Source organism: Sinocyclocheilus rhinocerous, unplaced genomic scaffold, assembly GCF_001515625.1.
Source record: "Sinocyclocheilus rhinocerous isolate Xijiao unplaced genomic scaffold, SAMN03320098_v1.1 scaffold851, whole genome shotgun sequence".
Lineage (NCBI taxonomy): Eukaryota > Metazoa > Chordata > Actinopteri > Cypriniformes > Cyprinidae > Sinocyclocheilus > Sinocyclocheilus rhinocerous.
Window position 1 is genome coordinate 191810 of NW_015624573.1, and position 19064 is coordinate 210873.

General features: G+C 36.0%; 2 protein-coding genes and 1 long non-coding RNA gene across 4 annotated transcripts in view; 2 read left to right on the plus strand and 1 right to left on the minus strand.

The window, feature by feature from the left end:
* ttbk1b (tau tubulin kinase 1b) overlaps positions 1-7313 on the minus strand; it is a 24027-nt gene extending 16714 nt beyond the window's left edge. Inside the window, exons 1-6 of the mRNA XM_016557975.1 lie at positions 7192-7313; positions 4212-4355; positions 3124-3271; positions 1882-1955; positions 1659-1799; positions 1456-1560 (exon numbers count right to left, since the gene is read on the minus strand). Of these exons, the coding sequence (XP_016413461.1) occupies positions 1456-1560; positions 1659-1799; positions 1882-1955; positions 3124-3271; positions 4212-4319 (576 nt within the window). The 5' untranslated portion in view covers positions 4320-4355; positions 7192-7313. The remainder of the gene's footprint in view (positions 1-1455; positions 1561-1658; positions 1800-1881; positions 1956-3123; positions 3272-4211; positions 4356-7191) is intronic.
* Positions 1-9563, plus strand: part of LOC107744371 (uncharacterized) — a 22921-nt gene extending 13358 nt beyond the window's left edge. Inside the window, exons 3-5 of the long non-coding RNA XR_001640472.1 lie at positions 779-784; positions 8970-9195; positions 9278-9563. This is a non-coding gene — a long non-coding RNA (uncharacterized LOC107744371). The remainder of the gene's footprint in view (positions 1-778; positions 785-8969; positions 9196-9277) is intronic.
* Positions 9564-10403: 840 nt separating this feature from the next.
* nphp1 (nephronophthisis 1) lies at positions 10404-19064 on the plus strand. Of its 2 annotated transcripts, XM_016558661.1 has the most exons (20): positions 10404-10627; positions 10746-10810; positions 10933-10993; positions 11222-11340; positions 11530-11782; positions 11892-11993; positions 12873-12955; positions 13120-13162; positions 13516-13600; positions 13800-13894; positions 15002-15130; positions 15836-15910; positions 16225-16335; positions 16844-16926; positions 17019-17095; positions 17169-17271; positions 17914-18026; positions 18224-18297; positions 18611-18655; positions 18756-19064. In XM_016558661.1, exons 1-20 carry the CDS (start codon positions 10562-10564, stop codon positions 19002-19004), a joined length of 2031 nt encoding a protein of 676 aa, XP_016414147.1. In that variant the 5' UTR covers positions 10404-10561; the 3' UTR covers positions 19005-19064. The 2 variants fall into 2 exon arrangements, with proteins under 2 accessions (XP_016414147.1, XP_016414155.1); XM_016558669.1 differs by lacking the exon at positions 16225-16335.

Consider the following 19064-nt stretch of genomic DNA (forward strand, 5'->3'; position numbering starts at 1 on the left):
ACACTCTCTCTCTGTTTAAATCTAGATTAAAGACACATCTCTTTGGCCAAGCATTCAAATAATGCATCTCATAATATTGTACTGCAGTTATATCTGATCAAATGCGCATTGTTATTCTTTAGTTTGGGTTAAACAAATCAATTGTGCTTGGTTGGAACAGCAGCTACGTTAATTATGTCTCTATTTGTTTCTCTGTTTTTGCTAGGATTTACACAAGCTTCAGTCTGGATCCAGCCCTTACAAAGACCTGAGATGACCGAACACCTGAGAAGAGATGATGCCAACCCCTCAGAAGACCTCAGATGATGCCAACCCTGAAACAACATACAGAACTACCAAATTTTGCTATAAGTTTGATTGCATCATATAATAATTGCTGTTAATAGTGTTCATCGTCTGTTTGATAACGTCTTTAATTGATTTTTCCGTACATTTCTGCCATATGTACATTAACTGACAGTCACTAAATATATTGTAGAAACTTAATTTTCTGTAAAGTTGCTTTGCAACGATTTGTATTGCAAAAAGCGCTATACAAATAAACTTGAATTGAAAAATCAATTGAATTGAATTCCGTATGTTTTAGAAACTTTTATGATCTTTTAACTTTTTGGGGGATTCCTAGGCTGATTGAAATTCATTTACACACACATACAGGGACGCTCTTACATAGAGGAGTATGTATAGTAGGTTGTAGGTATGGGTCAGTATGGCATGGGTGTGATTATGTCAAAAGGGGCCGTGCTTCAGGATTTAACGTTTAAGGCACAACCATTAGAGAAGAGTGTGTCATTTCTGAGACCTTCAGAGGGTAAGGAAGGAATCTTTTCAAGATTTTGGAAAACTCACAATATGACTGTCGCTATGGTAACAGGGACAAACATCTTTGGCGGGGGAGCATGCGATTCAACATGAGAGCCAAATCAGAACTGCAAAACAAAACTGAGAAAAGTGAAACATAAAAATGAATTAACACACAAATAATAAAATTCATCAGTAAAAAGCAAATAATAGAAAAATAATAAAATAAATAGGAATGCATGATACTTTGGTACCATATTGGTTATTGGCCGTTATTAATTGCTATCCTTTCCAATGCTTTTACATTATCTTTGTTGCTACTGTACATAATACTGACTTAAAGTCTTAAAAAAAATAAGTCAATAACACTGTTATTAAATATAATATATATATATACATACATATATACATACATATACACATCTGGTCAGAATTTTAATATCAGTGCATCCTTAGAAATAACTTTTGAAACATAAAACATCACAACTAAATATAAAAACTGCACATGCACAAAACGGAAATGTAAAAAATGCTGCTTATTAGGCGATTTCCATTAAAAATAAATAAATAAATAAAACAAACAGAAATGGTAATTGAGAGAATATAAATAAGGAAAAAGACTGTATCAGAAAATAAAGCAAAAGTAATACTTACAGGCCGCACTTCCCCATTCGTATTAGTGTACTGTCGTGCCAAACCAAAGTCCAGCATGTAACATTTCCTACAGGTAGACGGCAATTGGCCCATGGCAAAATTAGACTAAGGATAGGAGAGAAACCAGTATTAGCTGGCAGGAGCCAGGTAATCGGATTGGGAAAGAGAATGGAAGAGATCATATCATCAACAGTAAGACATACAGGTTTAATGTCTCGGTGCAGGAAGCCCACAGAGTGAATAGCTTCAATGGACTCCAGAATCTGTTTCCCCAACCGTAGAGTCGTGCTCATACTGAACGTCCCTCTAGGCTGACTCCTCCTGAGATCAGCGAGATTCCTTCCCTACAGAAAGAGAGAATCAGATTTCACACACACGCACACACACACACAAACATGCATAAAAACAAATAAAAAAATACTGTACCTGCAGCTGCATGACAACGTAATTGAACTTGTCATTTCTTCCACATCCAATAAATTTGCAAACATGATTCTTTCCTGCACAAGAAATTAAAGCAGTAATGTCACGGATATTCCCATTTACTACAGCTGACATTTTCTCTTCTGCATGGATATGTGAATACACACATTCTCACACATACAAAACACAAATTTCAGCAAGCAGGTAGAGACAGAGGCGGTGGCATTTGGAATTCCAGCACGTCCTTCATGAAGGTTATGAAGACATGAGAGAGCAAGAAAGCAGCAAAAAAGAGACGGAGAGAGAGAAAAAGTGTGGTAATCCCACTTCCCTTCAGTTCTTCATGCTCATTACCCTTACAGATTCCCAGTGGTATGTCTGAACTACAGCTGAGGCAAACTGCCTTGACATGCATGAAAGTCACAGTGCGTCTCTGTGTGTGTTTCATATGAGCACTTCCAAAAAAAAAAAGATTATGATGGGCATATTAACAGATAAACTGTCACATATCTTTACACATACACCATTCTGCTTGCTGCCTCATTATAACAAGACAAATATGTACTGTACACTATCATTCAAAAGTTTGGAGTCAGTACATTTTTTTAGTCTCTTATGCTCAACAAAGCTGCATTTATTTGTATTGAAATATTATTACAAATGAAAATAAGTAAATATTTTAATATATATTTTAAAATAAAATGCATTATTGTAATGGGAAAGCTACATTTTCAGCAGTCATTACTCCAGTCTTCAGTGTATCACATGATCCTTCAGAAATCGTTCTAATATGTTAATCTTGTTTTTTTTTTTATTATTATTATCAATGTTTAAAACAGTTGTGCTGCTTAATAGTTTATGGAAACCATGATTACATTTTTTCAGGATTTTTGATGAATAGAAAGTTGAAAGGAACAACATTTATTTGAAATAGAAATCTTTCGTAGCATTATAAATATTGTCCCTTTTGATTAAATTAATGCATCCTTGTTGGATAAAAGTAAAAAAAATCGTACTGACCCCAAACGTTTGAATGGTAGTGTATCAGCATATACATAAACATAGTCCAAAATGAACTTGTCAATTTATACATGAGAGTAAAAATTAGCTTTGGCAAATGCATAAAACAATCTTGAAAACTGGCCAGTAACTTTAGAAGCAACAACATTACCACATAATGTTTAAATCAAATTGTAAGAATGATAAAGGACACAAAATATATCCACATTCCCTCCATCTCCTCACCTTGTAGTTTCTTTAGCACAGCAACCTCCATCTTTAGCACTTGTTTTGGTTGTTGGGCAGATTCCACCTTAAGAGCCATATTCTCTCGTGTCAACAGATCATAGGCCTCATAGATCTCCCCGAACCCTCCACCCCCAATCTTCTTCAGCTGAATACACAAACAATAGCAAGGTCAGTCATGGCAGAGCAATGATTTAACCTGTGTGTCATCTATTCCACATGCTTTCGACTCAGAGCTGGTTTTGCACAATATATACTGTTAAAAATAGTTCCAAAAGGGGGTTTTGCAGCGATGACATAAAAGAACCATTTTGGGATCTCCAAAGAACCTTTCAGTGAACAGTTCTTGAAAGAACCATTTTTTTCTTAATGTGAAGAACATTTTAATAATCTAAAGAACCTTTTTTCAACATAGAGAATCTTCTGTGCAATGGAAAGTTCTTCATTGAAACAGATGCCAATAAAGAATCTTTAAGAGCATACTGTACATCATAAATAAACATCATCTAAAATCTGAGAAAGTCCCGTATTGCTAAACAGGACAAGTACATCAGCTAAATTCACAGAAAAGCTTTTGAGGATTTTCTGGCTGGATTTGTTTGACATGCAATAAATTGTATGACAAAAACAGAATGGCTGAGTTACTTTAGCTGCTCTAATCACAGAACATATTACTTAACATGAAAGATTTAATTCAATTCCAAGCAATTCAGTCCTAGTAGCATGAACTAAGCATATTGATTAATCTTGGCTTAAACATGCTTTATCACATGAGTTATGAGAGAATTAAGTTTAAGTCAGTCACTGATGAGTCAGATCGCTACTATCCCCATCATAGATATTATTACAGTAAAACAGCCACAAATCATTTCTAAGGACATCTGCTTGAAGGAGAAATGCTATGAACTGGCCCACAACCAAATGGTTTGGGCGCATTTTGGAGAGAAGCCAGACTGAGTTGATTTGAAAGCATCTGTTGTCATATGTGGACCGTTTTGTCCTGTGCGATGAGGCTGCAAAGGCAACAGACAATTTGGGCGTCTTTATTCCACAAACACAATCCCACCTAAATATAGACACACACTTACCACTTTCCAGCGCTCTTTTACCAAGCAGTTGGAGGGCAGGATGTCGACCTGCTCCCCCGCCCCGTTCATGTTTTCGTCGCCGTGGACTCCAGGCCCTACGCACTGCATCGGCTGGCCAGCACTTTACCAAACCCTGCCATTTACCTGCAACATAGTGTGCACACAACTGCTAACCTTGCATGCTATAATAAAAAATAAAAGCGCATAGTGGGGTCAAAATATAATTATTTTCTTTAAGAATTGGTATGGTATGAATTGGTATTTGGTATGTTCTTTTTTTGCATGTATTTGATTAGTTACCATTAATTACCATGAAATCATGATAATCATGAAAATCTTAAATATTCCTTACTTATTTTGCATATCTTTTCTATGTTTCATTTTTTTAACCTAAACTTTCTGGGTATCTCCAGGTTTAAATACAGTTTAAAAATCACAGATTTTCAATCTGAACAAATATTTCTTAAACAAGGTTTGCTGGGAGCTGCAACCAGATTGAAATATTCTAAGACATCAAAAATGGACACCCCCTAAAAATAATAAACATTCAGGAAAAAAACTCAAATGAAAATAAATAAGAAGTATTTCAGGTCTTAAAATAATTATCCACAAACCCAATACAAGACAAGATAAGTGACAAACTGACAACAAAAACAGCATTGTTTCCATCAGAATGAAAAATACAATACAGACACCAGAAGGAACAGACATATGTTTCTCTGGAGGTCAGTATCCGGGGCCGGGCTGTTTTCCATAATCAATGATCCGATTTTCAGGTCATACAAGGGCATTAACTGTAAAAATGTGGCCAAAATGACATAAATTTCACTCATTTCCACAGACATAAACCATTGTTGAACATATAATTCTGAAAATAATCAAAAGCCATTGATGGTCTTAAAATGATTTAAAGACCCTGAAAAGGAAGTAAATCATCTATTGCCTCTCTGAGATTTCTGTAATGTCTGCAGAGTATCAGGTATCCACAAGAGCCGGTCAGACACAGAGTACTTGTCTGTCAGAACTGGACTACACCCTTAAGCATGCTCTCATAATGTTACAGTCACTTATCAACCTCAGTAAAATGGAAAAATAAGAGATTATTTTTCACATGAGTGTCTACATTTGCAGGCTCTGTGAGTGCTTAAGTTAAATCCTTAAAAGATTTCAAACATTTCTATCTGTTTACCGTTACAAAGCACAATCACTCTCACCTTCTAAAATGATTCTTCTCTCTAAGGAATGCAATGGGTTATAAATGGATCTAATTAATAAAACTGATGAAACACATTAAAAGACTCTCGCCTTAACACTTCTGTCACCTTCATCTGAGAGAGTTGATGCAGAGACACATATAGATATTTCAGAAGATTGCAGGGAATACCTCCTCTCATTCTACACACTAAAAACAGCCTAAGGAAGGCATCTCATCTCAGCATTCATAATTATGCCATAAACTGTCCGAGCTAATTTATTCCCCTATTTTAGAATACAGTGCATAATGTTGAAATGTAATTGCTAAAAATATGTGTACAGTAACCGGAAAATGCTTTAAAATTCATATAAAACATTTCTACAAAGAATGTATATTATAATGCTTCTCGAATCTACTTTGCTCATGCGTTTTTACTACAAACTGAATACTGATGAATTAACAAATGTAAAGTTTGAATTGAATGTGTAAAATAACCAGTGTTTCTTCCATTACTAAAGGGTTTTTGACACTTTTGAGATCCAGGGCCCCCACCCAGACTCTCAACAAACTTAGGGGGTTAAATGTATAGTAAAAACTACTGATGCCATTTTGGTGGCTGCATTTTACTTCCCTAAATATATGTCACTAAAGCATAAAATGTTTACAGTAAACATCGAACTACTCAAAAAAGCAAAATAAAATTTAAATATTAAAAGAATAAACTAACTTTTTAAATACGTTTCAAACATTTTACAAATTAAAAAATAAATGTTTTATAAGTAGATTCATACATTTCAGTTTTCACTAATAAAAACACAATTGTAACAAATATTTGTTACTTTAAGAATATAACCCTGTTTTATGTCATATACATTTCCAATGTATATAAGGTATGAAGCATAGCTAGTATTTATTTTTTACAAAACGTGTTTTACAGTAGGCTACAATTACACGACTGTCTATTAAAATTTAAAAATATAAACCTGACTTTATTAGATCAAGTGCAGGGACCAAAGAATAAACCTCAGACGAATCTGGCAACAGGCTCTTCACCTGTTTGCATAGGAAAACTCGTACACTTTAACAAAATGATAATAAGATTCTGAATGCATAAAGCATTTGCTGAGAGCACTTTATTATTCTGACTTAACTAAATGTCAGGAGCTCAGGACTGCGTGGGCTCAGTCTCCTGACATCTTCAGCTTTCTCCGCAGTGCCAAAAGGATCCGTCTGAACGGACCACACCCAAACACGTTCTGCTCCAATGAGCATCCCTGAAGGCTAAGCCCCGACCCCAAACCATCGTTTGATCATCGTCCATTGGGGCAATGCTTAACAATCAGCAGAACATTCCCCTGCTCGAACCCGGAGCGAAAAGCACTTTGGGATATGTCGTTCTTCAATGAGACAATAGACATAAACGCCATTGGGCATTGTCATCTTTGAAAAACTACAACTCCCACTGATAGGCCACGTGAGTTGTTGACGTACACCTGCATTATGTGGCATGTAATGTACATTATTCATGATTTTCCTTAAGCGTGCATAATATATATAAAAATGGGCGAGTTTCTATTTTTGACTCAGGCCCAAGTGCTTTAATAGTTTGTCAAGACCGTGACAAATTTTGTTTTCGCGTGCACGCGCATCTTCTATGGAAGCCTGCGGCTCGCGCCAGCGCACCATCACTATTGACAAGGTGCCAACATACACGGGACAAGCGGATTGCTACGGCAGCGCTTTGTTTAAAAAAATAACTTGGCGAACAAAAAACAATTTACTAACCTGTTCTTCTGTCGACGGAGTAAAATCTCAAAGTGAGAGTTTAAGGAGAGCCGCATAATTCCGTTGGCGCGACCGCTGCGCCTTTTCCCCTTGTTGATGCTGCACCATTTCCAGCCTCCTCTGCTCCTGCACTGATTCAGCGTCGCTTGGATACTCCCACTATGCACCGCGCACATGCGTGACAGAAGACCAAGAAGAAGGCTGTTGCGTAGCAACCTGAAAGGCGTGAATCCGCCTCATCTGCAGGCTTCAGCCATTGAGGAAAGTCCTTCAGAAACGTCCTATTAATAATACTACTCATAAACAAGACAAAGAAGAAGCAACCGTTGTTAAAGAATAAATAAAGCTTATGAAATTATGTTAGTTGATGTACAATAACACCTTCTTTAACTTGCTATTGAAAGTTGATCCTTAAATAATGGCCTTTAGATTCCAAAATTAACTATAGGGCAAGACAAATGAGTTTGTGAGTGAGACCAATTAGTTTTGTGATTGATTGCGTCTTGAATAACTGCCATAGGGGTCCTTTGTCATTCTGCCTGAAATCATCAGGTAATGCTTCAACATCTAATTGATCTCAGCAAACACAAATTAATTATTGAAACATATTATTATGATTATATTAATATGGTAGTTAATGGGTTACACTTTAGCTGGTCCAAGCTGATCTAGCAACCATGATCAAGCTGGTATACCATCTTGGATCAGCAACAAACTACCTACCGTGTTCCCAAAACCATCTTGTAAAGATTTTTGTTTTGTTATATATAACATTTTCCATTATTACTGTTTAGAAACTTTTGCTGATGGTGTTTCAGTTTACCTGAAATTATTAAACAATGCCTTGTTTAGAAAAGTCTATCATCATTATCACATAAATTACATTCAATATTGTTTCTATGTATTTTTGAGTTGTGACATTACACATTACAAAGTACACAAAGAATGAAGACATTACACTTTTGGCAGTTCTCCATCACAAAACTGTCCCACTTTTGCAGTCCACCCTACTAGCCATGCATCTATTTTTCTCAAAGAAGGTAAAGGCACAGACAGAATGAATGATAAAACGTGCCCTTCCTAGCTGAACAAATTCAACTTTTACACATAGGCTATCGACTTAAATGACTCAATATTTCATTGTAGTCCTAGAACCTGAAGAGAATTAGCATTTTGGTTTCCTGTGGAATTTTCAGTGTGTGGATACAAATGGATTTTGGTTTATAAAGTCTATTGTTAACATTAGGCTACTTGAAGACACATTTTGTTTTGCAACATAAATGGCGCAGTTAACTGAAACGTACGGAGCCCCTAAAGGGACATGGTGGTGGAAAAAAATCAGATTGAGTGAAAAAATTTGGGGTGGGAGGAAAAAATATTTGTCAGATTTTTTGCGTTCTCTCGCAAAACTTTTGCGTTCCCTCGAGAAACTTTGCGTTCCCTCGCAAAACGCAAATCTCTTTTGCAAGAGAACGCAAAAGTTTTGCGAGGGAACGCAAAATATCTTTGCGAGAGAACGCAAAAGGGAACGCAAATATCCCACCCCGAATTTTTTTCCACCACCATGTCCCTTTAGGGGCTCCGTAGAAACGCGAGTTTTGCAGCAGCTGTGTTTTCTCATCACGTTTCTAAACAAGGTCTACGGTTGTCAAACAAGTAAATTCATGTAGTAAATAAATGTGGTAAATGTAGTCTTTATTCAGTTGGCCTACAAATTGACGTCACGGTGGCGCAGCCGGTTTCGCCCAAGTCACGTGATGCGCCTTCTATTCACGCAGCGAGCTGTGGCCGAACGGAGGTGAACATGGCCGATGTGTCAGAGAGGACGTTACAGGTCGCTATATTCGTTTCGTTTGCGGCTGGTTTTATCGCCGGCTGGCAGGCAAACAGAATGCGAAGAAGGTTCTTGGACTGGCGGAAAAAGAGGTTACAGGACAAGCTCGCAGAAACACAGAAGAAGCTAGACCTGTCATGACGCATACAAAACATCACGCAACCGACCTGGTGAGACATGTGTCTTTCATGTCATTATTGTACTTGGAGTAGACTAAATGGCTTTCGTTTGACGCTATAACCAGTCTAAAAGCTCTTTCACTTTTTAGTGCCTCGGTCATCAAAGCCTGATAGAGTATTCCTGGTTTACAAACAGATTGAGGAGTCTAGAACAGCACCTCTCCAGCTCTCAGCAGGATCAGGCTTTCAACCTTGGATCAAAGACGCAATCTACAGGCTGGAGCAAAGCAATACAACTTTATTAAGGACTTTAAAAACTCAGCAGAAAGTTGTATTTATAAGTATTTTTCTTCAATGTTTGTTCAAGCCATAAATCATGTTACCATGTCTGTGCTTTTTCTTTGTCTCTGTCATTTGAAATAAATGAAATATTTTATTAACCGTTGACTCATTAATATAAAAATTAATCTGCACATTATTGTTGTGCCATTGAGCTCAAGTTTGATCCAACAAAAGTAAGCTGTGAACAACAGTGTGTATGTCCTATCCATTAAATGACAGAACCTAAAATCAGGGAATGTGGTTTTGAGACATCTTAGCATATTTATAATGTATTTGAAAGTTTCAATGACTTTTCCACATGCTTGTAAGATTTTTTTTAGAACTGGAATTCACAGATTTGTGTATTTAAATGTGGATCTCAGAAGAAACCTGGAATAATTCAACCAAATATGTTGGGGTCCCTGATTTAAACTTTTTATTTTTTCTGTATGCATTTTTATTTACTTAAACAGAAGCACTTTTCCAAGAAACCTGTTTTACCAGATTACAGTCACAGCCCAAAACAGAAATGAATGTGCTTTCTGTCATAACAAAACCGCATCGCGGGAATCAAGATATATCTTATATATACGACATTTAAACGACAACCAAAATACATAAATGAATGACAGCATTTCAAATTCTTACTCTTACATTATCTTTAACTGCAAATGGAACATTAAATTTTTTTCAATATTTATTTATTGGACTCAATTTAAGTTTAGTTAAAAACATTAAAAATATGTTCTAGATTAGCCGAATTTCTTCTATGCACATGAAATTTACCAAATAAAATCATATGGTTCAAAAAATTCACAGATAAATTTTCATAGCTGAGATTGCACTTCTATGCGCCATAGATATAATACATACATATCTATGCTAGAATGCGCTATCTAATGGCTCTCGCGCGCAGTGATGATGTAATAATAACAGCGTCGCGTAAAAGTATCTTAGCAACATTATCCGGAGCGTCTGTCATGGCGCCTCCGGTGCTTTCTGGTTTGTTAAACCTGAGCACGACCGGGACGTTTCATCAAATCACACATTCAAAATACCGTGCATGATCACATTTTGTGTTGAAGACGAATAGAAGATGCCTCCGAAAAGGAGAGGACCTCTTCAGACGGTCCAAAGAGAAACGGATGACATCAAGAGAAAGGTTGATAATAAAAAAATAAATTACATTTAATTTAATTGATTGAATGAAATGTTTGTTCTTTTGCTGGTGCGCACCGGTTTTGATATTAAACCTCTACTCACTGTTATCTGTCCTGTAGGTGGACGCTTTGGTGCAGCATGCTGCTGAACCAGATGCGTCAGACAGGACAGAGACATTGGAGAGGTAAAGACGTCTTCCCTCTGTTTTGTTTTTGAACGTCTCTACATCAACTAGGTCAAATAGCGCATACTTTCTGTGTTTTGCCGTGATTTGTAATGGTGTTATGTAATGGTGTTGCATTTCAGGTGCAAAGAGTTACAGCGTGCAGTGGAGGAAATTATGAAGACTCTGAAGAAATTATCTAAAGTAATGTTTATGTCTGTGTATTGGTATTGTTACTTCATCTCACATAAATTGCTACATATTTAATTTTTAAAAACATAATAAAAAATATTTCTGAAATAATTTTTTCTTGCACATATAAAATGTGTATGTATATTTCTCTCCTTTTGTTTTTTGATGAACGTTTACTGAACCCTATACAATGTATCATGTTAGATCCTGCTATTATTATGCTGAATTCCATGTGTGCAGGCAGATGAGCTGGCTCCAGTGGGGAATTATGACCAGTGTAAGAGGGAAGAGGAGAAGCGTTTGTTGACTTTATATGAGCGTCTACAGTCTCTAGCTCTTCAGCTGCAGCCTCATGATGAGTATGTAACCTCATCCATTCAAACAAATCTTACTCACCTGACCAGCACAGATCCCAGAGACTTTATCATGCATTCAAACAAACCATCAAACCATTTTTAGATCAGCTTTTATCCATATGAAATCATTTATATAACATTTATATAAAATCGAAAAATATTTAATACCATTATTTTTTCTTGGCCACGTAGGACGGCTGGACCTAGTTCGTCCCAGAGAGATCAGGAGAGCGAGGAGGAAAATAGTGATGAAGAAGATGAGAGCTCTGAGGATGAAGATGCTGAAGAAGAAGTACAGGATGATTATGACGATGATGATGATGATGATGATAATGCTGACAGTGGTGATGAGGATATCGGTCCAACTGCTAAAGGACAAGGATCTGTCTCCTACATTGCTCTCAGTGCGTTTACGGGAGAGGAAGAAGGGGACCTCAGCATCCAGGTAACAGTCATAACATTTTATTTTAGGTGTTGAATACTTGAATTTAGGTTATTTTCTTGCACTGAGCAATTCAGTGAGTCTCACTTGAGTCTTTTTTGTGTTGTTTCAGAAAGGAGAGGTTTTGAGAGTTCTCTCTAAGAATAAGGATGGATGGTGGCTGGCTCAAAACTCAAAAGGCCAGAAGGGCCTGGTGCCCAAAACCTTCCTGAAGGTGCGTATAATATCACAGGCACTCACTGAGTGCATTTACATGCGCCATGTAAATGTTTGATAACATGTAAGTCATATTCACACATTAAACAGTGTTTTTATTATTGGGGAAAGCCATAAATGGTTTAAACAAAACTTAATAAAAACCCTAGATTTTTGTCTTTTAATTCACTTTTGCTTTTTATATGCACAAGTTGATACTTTTTTAGAGTAAATTTTGACATAAAGATTGGAGGAAAAACAACATTTAAAATCTTATTTAAACACTGTTTTCCTGCAGTTTACTGCTTTAATAATGTTTTACAGTATTATGGTTTTGATTGACATTTTCACATTATGCATATAATCTATCTTTATGTTATACTTTTACATTGTCCAAGTCATATTCCAGAGCAGTTCGGGACTGGTGTAGGCTGTGCACTTTTATAAATATACAAATTAAACTCTTGAATGAACAAAATAAAAAAAAAAGACTAAGCACTAATTTGCAGTCCGTTAGGAATCTGTGTGTAGATCATTAAAGCAGCACTATGTAACTTTTGGCGCTCTAGCGGTTAATAAACAGAACTGCACACATCCCGCGGAAGAACATTCCTACCGGAGCTACTTCTCTAAGTTTATCTATGGCGATTCACGCAGGTGTGTGTTACTCCGCAGCGGTGACGACCCGACCAGGCTACAATAGTCCAAATATAAGTACTTATTATAAGTGTACCGTAGTGATTCGGAATAAGACAAAAACGCGGTTTGGAAGATGAATTCATGATGTACTTGCTCATTATATACATTTAGCAAATTTTGAACACAGAAAAAGTTACATAGTGCTGCTTTAACATGGATAAATTGCATCTGTGAATGTACCTTAACTGTGCATTTTCAGACGTCTTCGCAGGATAGTGAGAGAGTGAATGAGGATGAGGGGGAGAGTGAAGAGGAAGAGGAGGATCCTGACATAAAGTCCAGGTGATATTTCCTCTCTCTCCACTAGATGGCAGCATTGTTTTCATATTTTGTTGTGTATAATATAGCTCACAATTTCTGAAGTTGAAAGGAATTAAACAGAAGATTAAGTTCATATGCAGCCTTTACTAAAGAAAATGATCAAATACTGCCTCTTGTCCAACTAGCAAAACATCCAATTGGAGCACAGTGCGGAAGGCTGTTACTGAGGTATATTCTATGTAGATAATTACACCCTTAAAGGGATAGTTCACCCAAAAATGAAAATTTTGTCATCATTTACTCACCCTCATGTTGTTACAAACATTTATACATTTCTTTCTGAAGAAGAATGTTGGTAAGCAAATAGTTGTCCATATCCATGGTTACCAACATTTTTCAACAGAAGAAAGAAACTCATACAGGTTTGAAACAACTTGAGAGTGAGTAAATGATGACAGAAATGTTATTTTTGGGGTGAACTATCCCTTTAATAATCATAACACTAATTATAACACACATTACCATAACTTTCTAACTAGCACCCTCACATAGTGAAATGTGCTTGTGTGTTGTTTCTGCAGATAGATGCTACTGATGTGCTTTCAGCGATGGGTGCTATCCCACCAGGCTTCAGACCCTCCACTCTCTCCAGACTCCTAGAGGAAGGTCACTACCTGTCTCTTTATTTTTCAAAACCTATAGATGAAATGCCATTTTCAGTCTTTAAAGAGCTAAGTTACCTAAAATGCAGTTTATTTGATTTGTTTTACATTATAACATCTGGTAAAAATATCAGATTTTATAGCGATATATTACAGTTGTATCATATGTATACCTTTTGTGTTTGTGTATTTGTGCCAAGCAGGGAGATCTTATAGAGTAAGTCACTTCATTCAGCCCAAGCTTAGCCAGTCACAACTCTCCTTTAAAGATCTCCATATGGACCCAGACACAGGCAAGGTACCTAACTGCAAAGCACACACTAGTTGCATTTACTAAGATTTTAATAACAATATTTTCATTTGCATTTAGACATTTAGCATACGCTTGTATCCAAAGCGACTTACAAATGAGGACAATGGAAGCAATCAAAATCAACAAAAGAGCAATGATAAGCAAGTGCTATAACAAGTCTCAGTTAGCTTAATGCAGTACACGTAGATATATATATACAATATATATATAGAAATATATTTAAAAAATGTAAGAAAAAAAATCCTGAATTTGTTTGAAAAATACAGTAAAAACACTATTATTATGAAGTTTAATTACAGTGAGTAATCACAATTTTAAATTTTAAAATGTTTCACATTTTTCAACAGCCATTACTCCAGCCTTCAGTGTCACATGATCCTTCGAAAATCATTCTAACACACACACACACTGCTGCACCTACAACCAGAATTATTGCCCCTTTATGATCTTAAAAGAGAGAGATTTCTACCAAAAGAGGCAACATTCTCTTACAAAAACACACACACACACACAAATATATACAAACTGATCTCTTCTGTTCTGTCCTCAGGATATCCTACTGGTGTGTTTCAGCAGATGTTGCTGTCCAGGAAGATCCTTACTGTTACAGAAACCGTGATCTTTTTTTTTTTAGCAAGTACACATTAAATAGTTCAAAAAGAAACGGTAAAGATATATATAATGTAAAAAAAGACTTCTATTTCAAATCATTTCTGTTCTTTTTAACTTTCTATTCATCAAAGAATCCTGAAAAAATCTAGAACACATTTTCCATTAAAATATTAAGACGCAAAAATGTTTTTAACATTTATAATAATAAGAACCATAATTAATAATTTGAGCACCCAAAATAATAGAGCAGCAATTCAGCATATTAGAATTATTTCTGAAGGATCATGTGACACTGAAGACTACAGTTTAGAAATAGAAATAGAAATGGTTATTTTAAATTGTAATAATATTTCAAATAAATCCAGCCTTGGTGAGCATGAGAAGCTTCTTTCAAAAACATTTTAAAAATCGTAATTATTCTAAACATTTAAGCAGTAGTATATAGAGAAAGAAAGAATGTGTATGTGTGTATTTGCCCAGGTTCACGGCCAGTCATCTAGAGTGAGTTTAACCCTGACCCTGTGGAGCTGTCGAATGATCCCACCCCCTGGGGTCGGGTTACAGGTGCTCAGCAGGCACATTCGGCTCTGTGCATTTAATGGAACCCAGGTAACACACACACACACTGCTGCACCTACAACCAGAATTATTGCCCCTTTATGATCTTAAAAGAGAGAGATTTGCATACAAATGTTTCGTGGAAAGCTTGAGTAATGATTCCTGATTCGATTCTGAAATTAAGTGTTGCTCATGTGGAACAGTAATCAGGGTGGAACCATTTGAAACCTAAAACAAATAACAAAGCATCATGGGATTAACAGCTGTGGTGCTTGAATTAATACAGTTGCAATCCAAAAGCATGAGTGTAAAATACTACGGCATATTTTAGTCTTGAGTGTAAACAGTTTAATCATTACTTGGTTTCTGTATGATTTTTGTCTTTCACAACTCTAGATTTTTTTCTGCACACTGTGGACGTTAATTCTATTTGATTACTTATCGTCAGGAATTTTATATTTAGGAGAGAACCAGGAAGTGTTTCAGTGCATGTTTATAGATAATAAGTGGAGTATTATGATGTAATGTCCAGCGTTAATTGTGCACAGTTTATCTTTTCTTTGATGTTTCTGAATGAGTCACTTAAGTCATTGTAAACGGCAGAACAATTATAACGCACATTCAAAACCCGTTTGTCTTCCCAACGTTTATTGCAAACAGGTGTCGTGTGACACAAATACAGTGGACATGGTGCCATTGTTTCTCTCTCACTCATTGTTCCACCTTTTAAGTTTACTTTAAAATTTTCTTTGTCAGGTTTTGAGTAACATTCACACAGTCAGAGCCACTTACAGCTCCAAGAGCCCAAAGACCTGGAGCTTTTCTCCACGGGTAAGACTAAGCTACACTTGAACATGTGCAAACGCATGTACAAAAGTCTGAGGCCACATTAAAAATCTGGGATTTGAAATCTAATTTAAACCTAGAAATAAAGAAAGTTGTAAGATTTTGACATTTTGTAATTTAAAATGAATATAAAATAGTTCAGATTTTGCACAAATTGATGCTGATAATGTAATTTGTAATAAAAATATGAAATAAAAAATACAGAATTTTCACCAGTGTCTCACCTCACTGTATATACTTTTATGTAATATAACCGCTCATCCTTATAATCTGTATTTTTCCCTGTGTGTGTATTTCAGATGACTGGGATGCTGCCCTGTCTACTGGATGGAGACTGTTTCCTGCGTTGTGACTTTGAATCTCCTGATCTTGGAATTCTGTTTGAATTGGGTGTAACCTACATAAGAAATGTGAGCAACTATTTCTTGCAATAAAAATTCTTATCATTTAAACAATCATATCACAGTACCACCCAACTCTGATCAAAGAGGACACACGGCCTTCATCTAACCTCAGAAAGATAAAAGATCACTTATCTTTTACCCTCTCACATATTTCCATAAACACACACAATGATCTCTATTAAAGGTATACTTCACTCAAAAATGAAAATTCTGTCAATTACTCACTCTGGAGTCATTCCAAACATGTAAGGATAACATTCTTCTGCGAAACACAAAAGAAGATATTTTGAGTAACATTAGGAACAGCACTGGAGTTCATTGGAGTTCCATTGTATTTCTCAATTTTTGATGAATGTAAATGATGACAATTTTTTTGGGGGGGGGTGAACTATCCCTTTACTAATGGAATAAAGGGGTGTAACTATCTACAAGGTTTCCTTCAGTATCCAGAAAAAAATCGTCTTGCGCAGAAGTAACAGGTTTCTTTGGTAAAAATGTTTGTACTCTCTTTCAGTCCACAGGGGAGAGAGGAGACCTCAGCTGTGGCTGGGCGTTCCTTAAACTGTTTGATGAAAGTGGAGCCCCCATTGCTCTACGGTACACACTAATTCACTTATTAGAATATGATCGATGCATAGCAGTTATATTTTTTCCTTACATACTTACAAACTATATGCATGTGTGTGTAGGACACAAGAGCTCACTGTCCATGGTGGCACACCATTTGAGAAAGACAGTGACATGAATACCACATCTACCAAAAGAGGTAACATTCTCTTACAAAAACACACACACACACACAAATATATACAAACTGATCTCTTCTGTCCTGTCCTCAGGATATCCTACTGGTGTGTTTCAGCAGATGTTGCTGTCCAGGAAGATCCCTAAACTTGTTGTTAAGGTCAAATCAGTGAAAACACGGAGCAGAGAGCTTCTGAAGTAAGAATGCATACACACTAGAGTATACAGTTCATTAATGTTTAAAAATGTGGGTCAGTACGATTTTTTTTATGTTTTTGGAAAGTCTCTTATGCTCACCAAAGCTGTCTTTATTTGACCAAAAATATAGTAATATTGTGAAATATTATTACAATTCAAAATGAATAACTTTTTTATTTTAATTTATTTTTAAATTTAATTTATTCCAGTGATGGAAAAGCTCAATTTTTGGCAGTCATTACTTCAGTCTTCAGTGTCTCATGATCTTTCAGAGATCATTTTAATGCACTGATTTGCTGCTCAAAAAACATTTTGTATTATTCTCAATGTTGAAAACAGTTATGCTGCTAAATATTTATAATACATTTTTGCTGGATTCTTTGATGGATAGAAGTTTCAAAGGAAGAGCATTTATTTGAAATAAAAATCTTTCTTAATGCCTCTCAGTTTTGATCAATTTAATGCTTCCTTGCTAAATTTAAATAATAATTTATTTGAAAAAATCCCAAACTTTTGAATGGTTGCTAAGATTTTCATTGTCAACTGTAGGGTTCCACAGTGTTTTTTGATAAACATTCATGAAAAATCAAATATGGTTATTTATATTGTTACTAAATATTGTTTTCCTTAATGTTTCATAAGTCTGCTGCCTGACACTATAGTAGGAAGTCTGTCCACAGTACATCTCTTGGCAACATACAGGCAAATACTCGCTGATGCTCTTTTATTGGACAGAGTCACCATGTATAATGCAGGTAACACACACACATTTCATTAGATTGTCTTAGTTTTTTCTTAGTGCTTGATGTGTATCTAATGTGCATCAGAGGTTTCTGTCACATCACAACACTATATACAATTTCTTTGTATATAGCAAATGTAAATTTAAAACATAAATGTAAATGAGAATGTAAAAGTGAATGTAAATAGCTTGGCTCTGTGTTCTACCTAGATCTGATCTGCAGCTCGGTTCTAGCATCCTTCCCTGATGTTCTAGATCAGCCAGACCTGATGGATGCATTTAGGGTGAGACTGGTCAAATAAACACACACTTTTACTTGCCGCGTGAACCCTACCTTTAAAAGAAAAGTTTTCGCATTTTTTAAATTATTACAATTTAAAATTAATTCTTAATTATTTCATTTAACTATAAAATAAGTTACTGTTAAAAATATTTTAATTGATTTACCAGAACATTGCCAAAGAGGGTTTTAATTTTTGTCTATTTAAATTAACTTCTGGGGACAAAAATATACCATCATATACATGGGGCTATAATGTTATAAATGGGGGTAGATGTTATCAAAAGTACTAAACTTAAACTGTTTCTGTTTTACAGAAATCATGGACCGAATCAGAGAGTAGCCTGAGAAGATCTGATAAGGTACAGTGTGTGTCACATGACGTCACATGACTGCCACAGTATTGCTTTAATGTGTTTATTCATGCTGTTTACATGCAATGTGTGTTTCTGTGTATTTCAGAAGGATATTAATGTGTTGAAGCAGATGTTTGTGAGCGTTTATATGGGCAGCGTGTTTCCATTGTTGTACTCTGTGGAGATGCCTGCTCCCTGCTGGGCAGATGAGGAAGTGGAATCTCAACGTGCTCGTATTATCTACAGCCCTTCCCAAAAAACCTCAGTGGAAACTCTGCTTTCCTCTCAATGTTCACATCAAGCCTTTGACATCACACAGGTCACCTATGACCTCATCAGCAGTGCCCAGCACTGAGTCTAGCGACTGAGGTATCACATGGTCCTCCAAAAGTGTCCAAAAATGTTTGATTGTATT

What these genes read in the sequence shown, in the direction of transcription:
- nphp1 (XM_016558661.1), top strand. Translation starts at nt 10,562, where the DNA reads ATGCCTCCGAAAAGGAGAGGACCTCTTCAGACGGTCCAAAGAGAAACG. An exon ending in AAGGGGACCTCAGCATCCAG is followed by an intron (nt 11,783 to 11,891) that starts GTAACAGTCATA and finishes GTGTTGTTTCAG; the next exon opens with AAAGGAGAGGTTTTGAGAGT. An exon ending in GATCCTGACATAAAGTCCAG is followed by an intron (nt 12,956 to 13,119) that starts GTGATATTTCCT and finishes TTGTCCAACTAG; the next exon opens with CAAAACATCCAATTGGAGCA.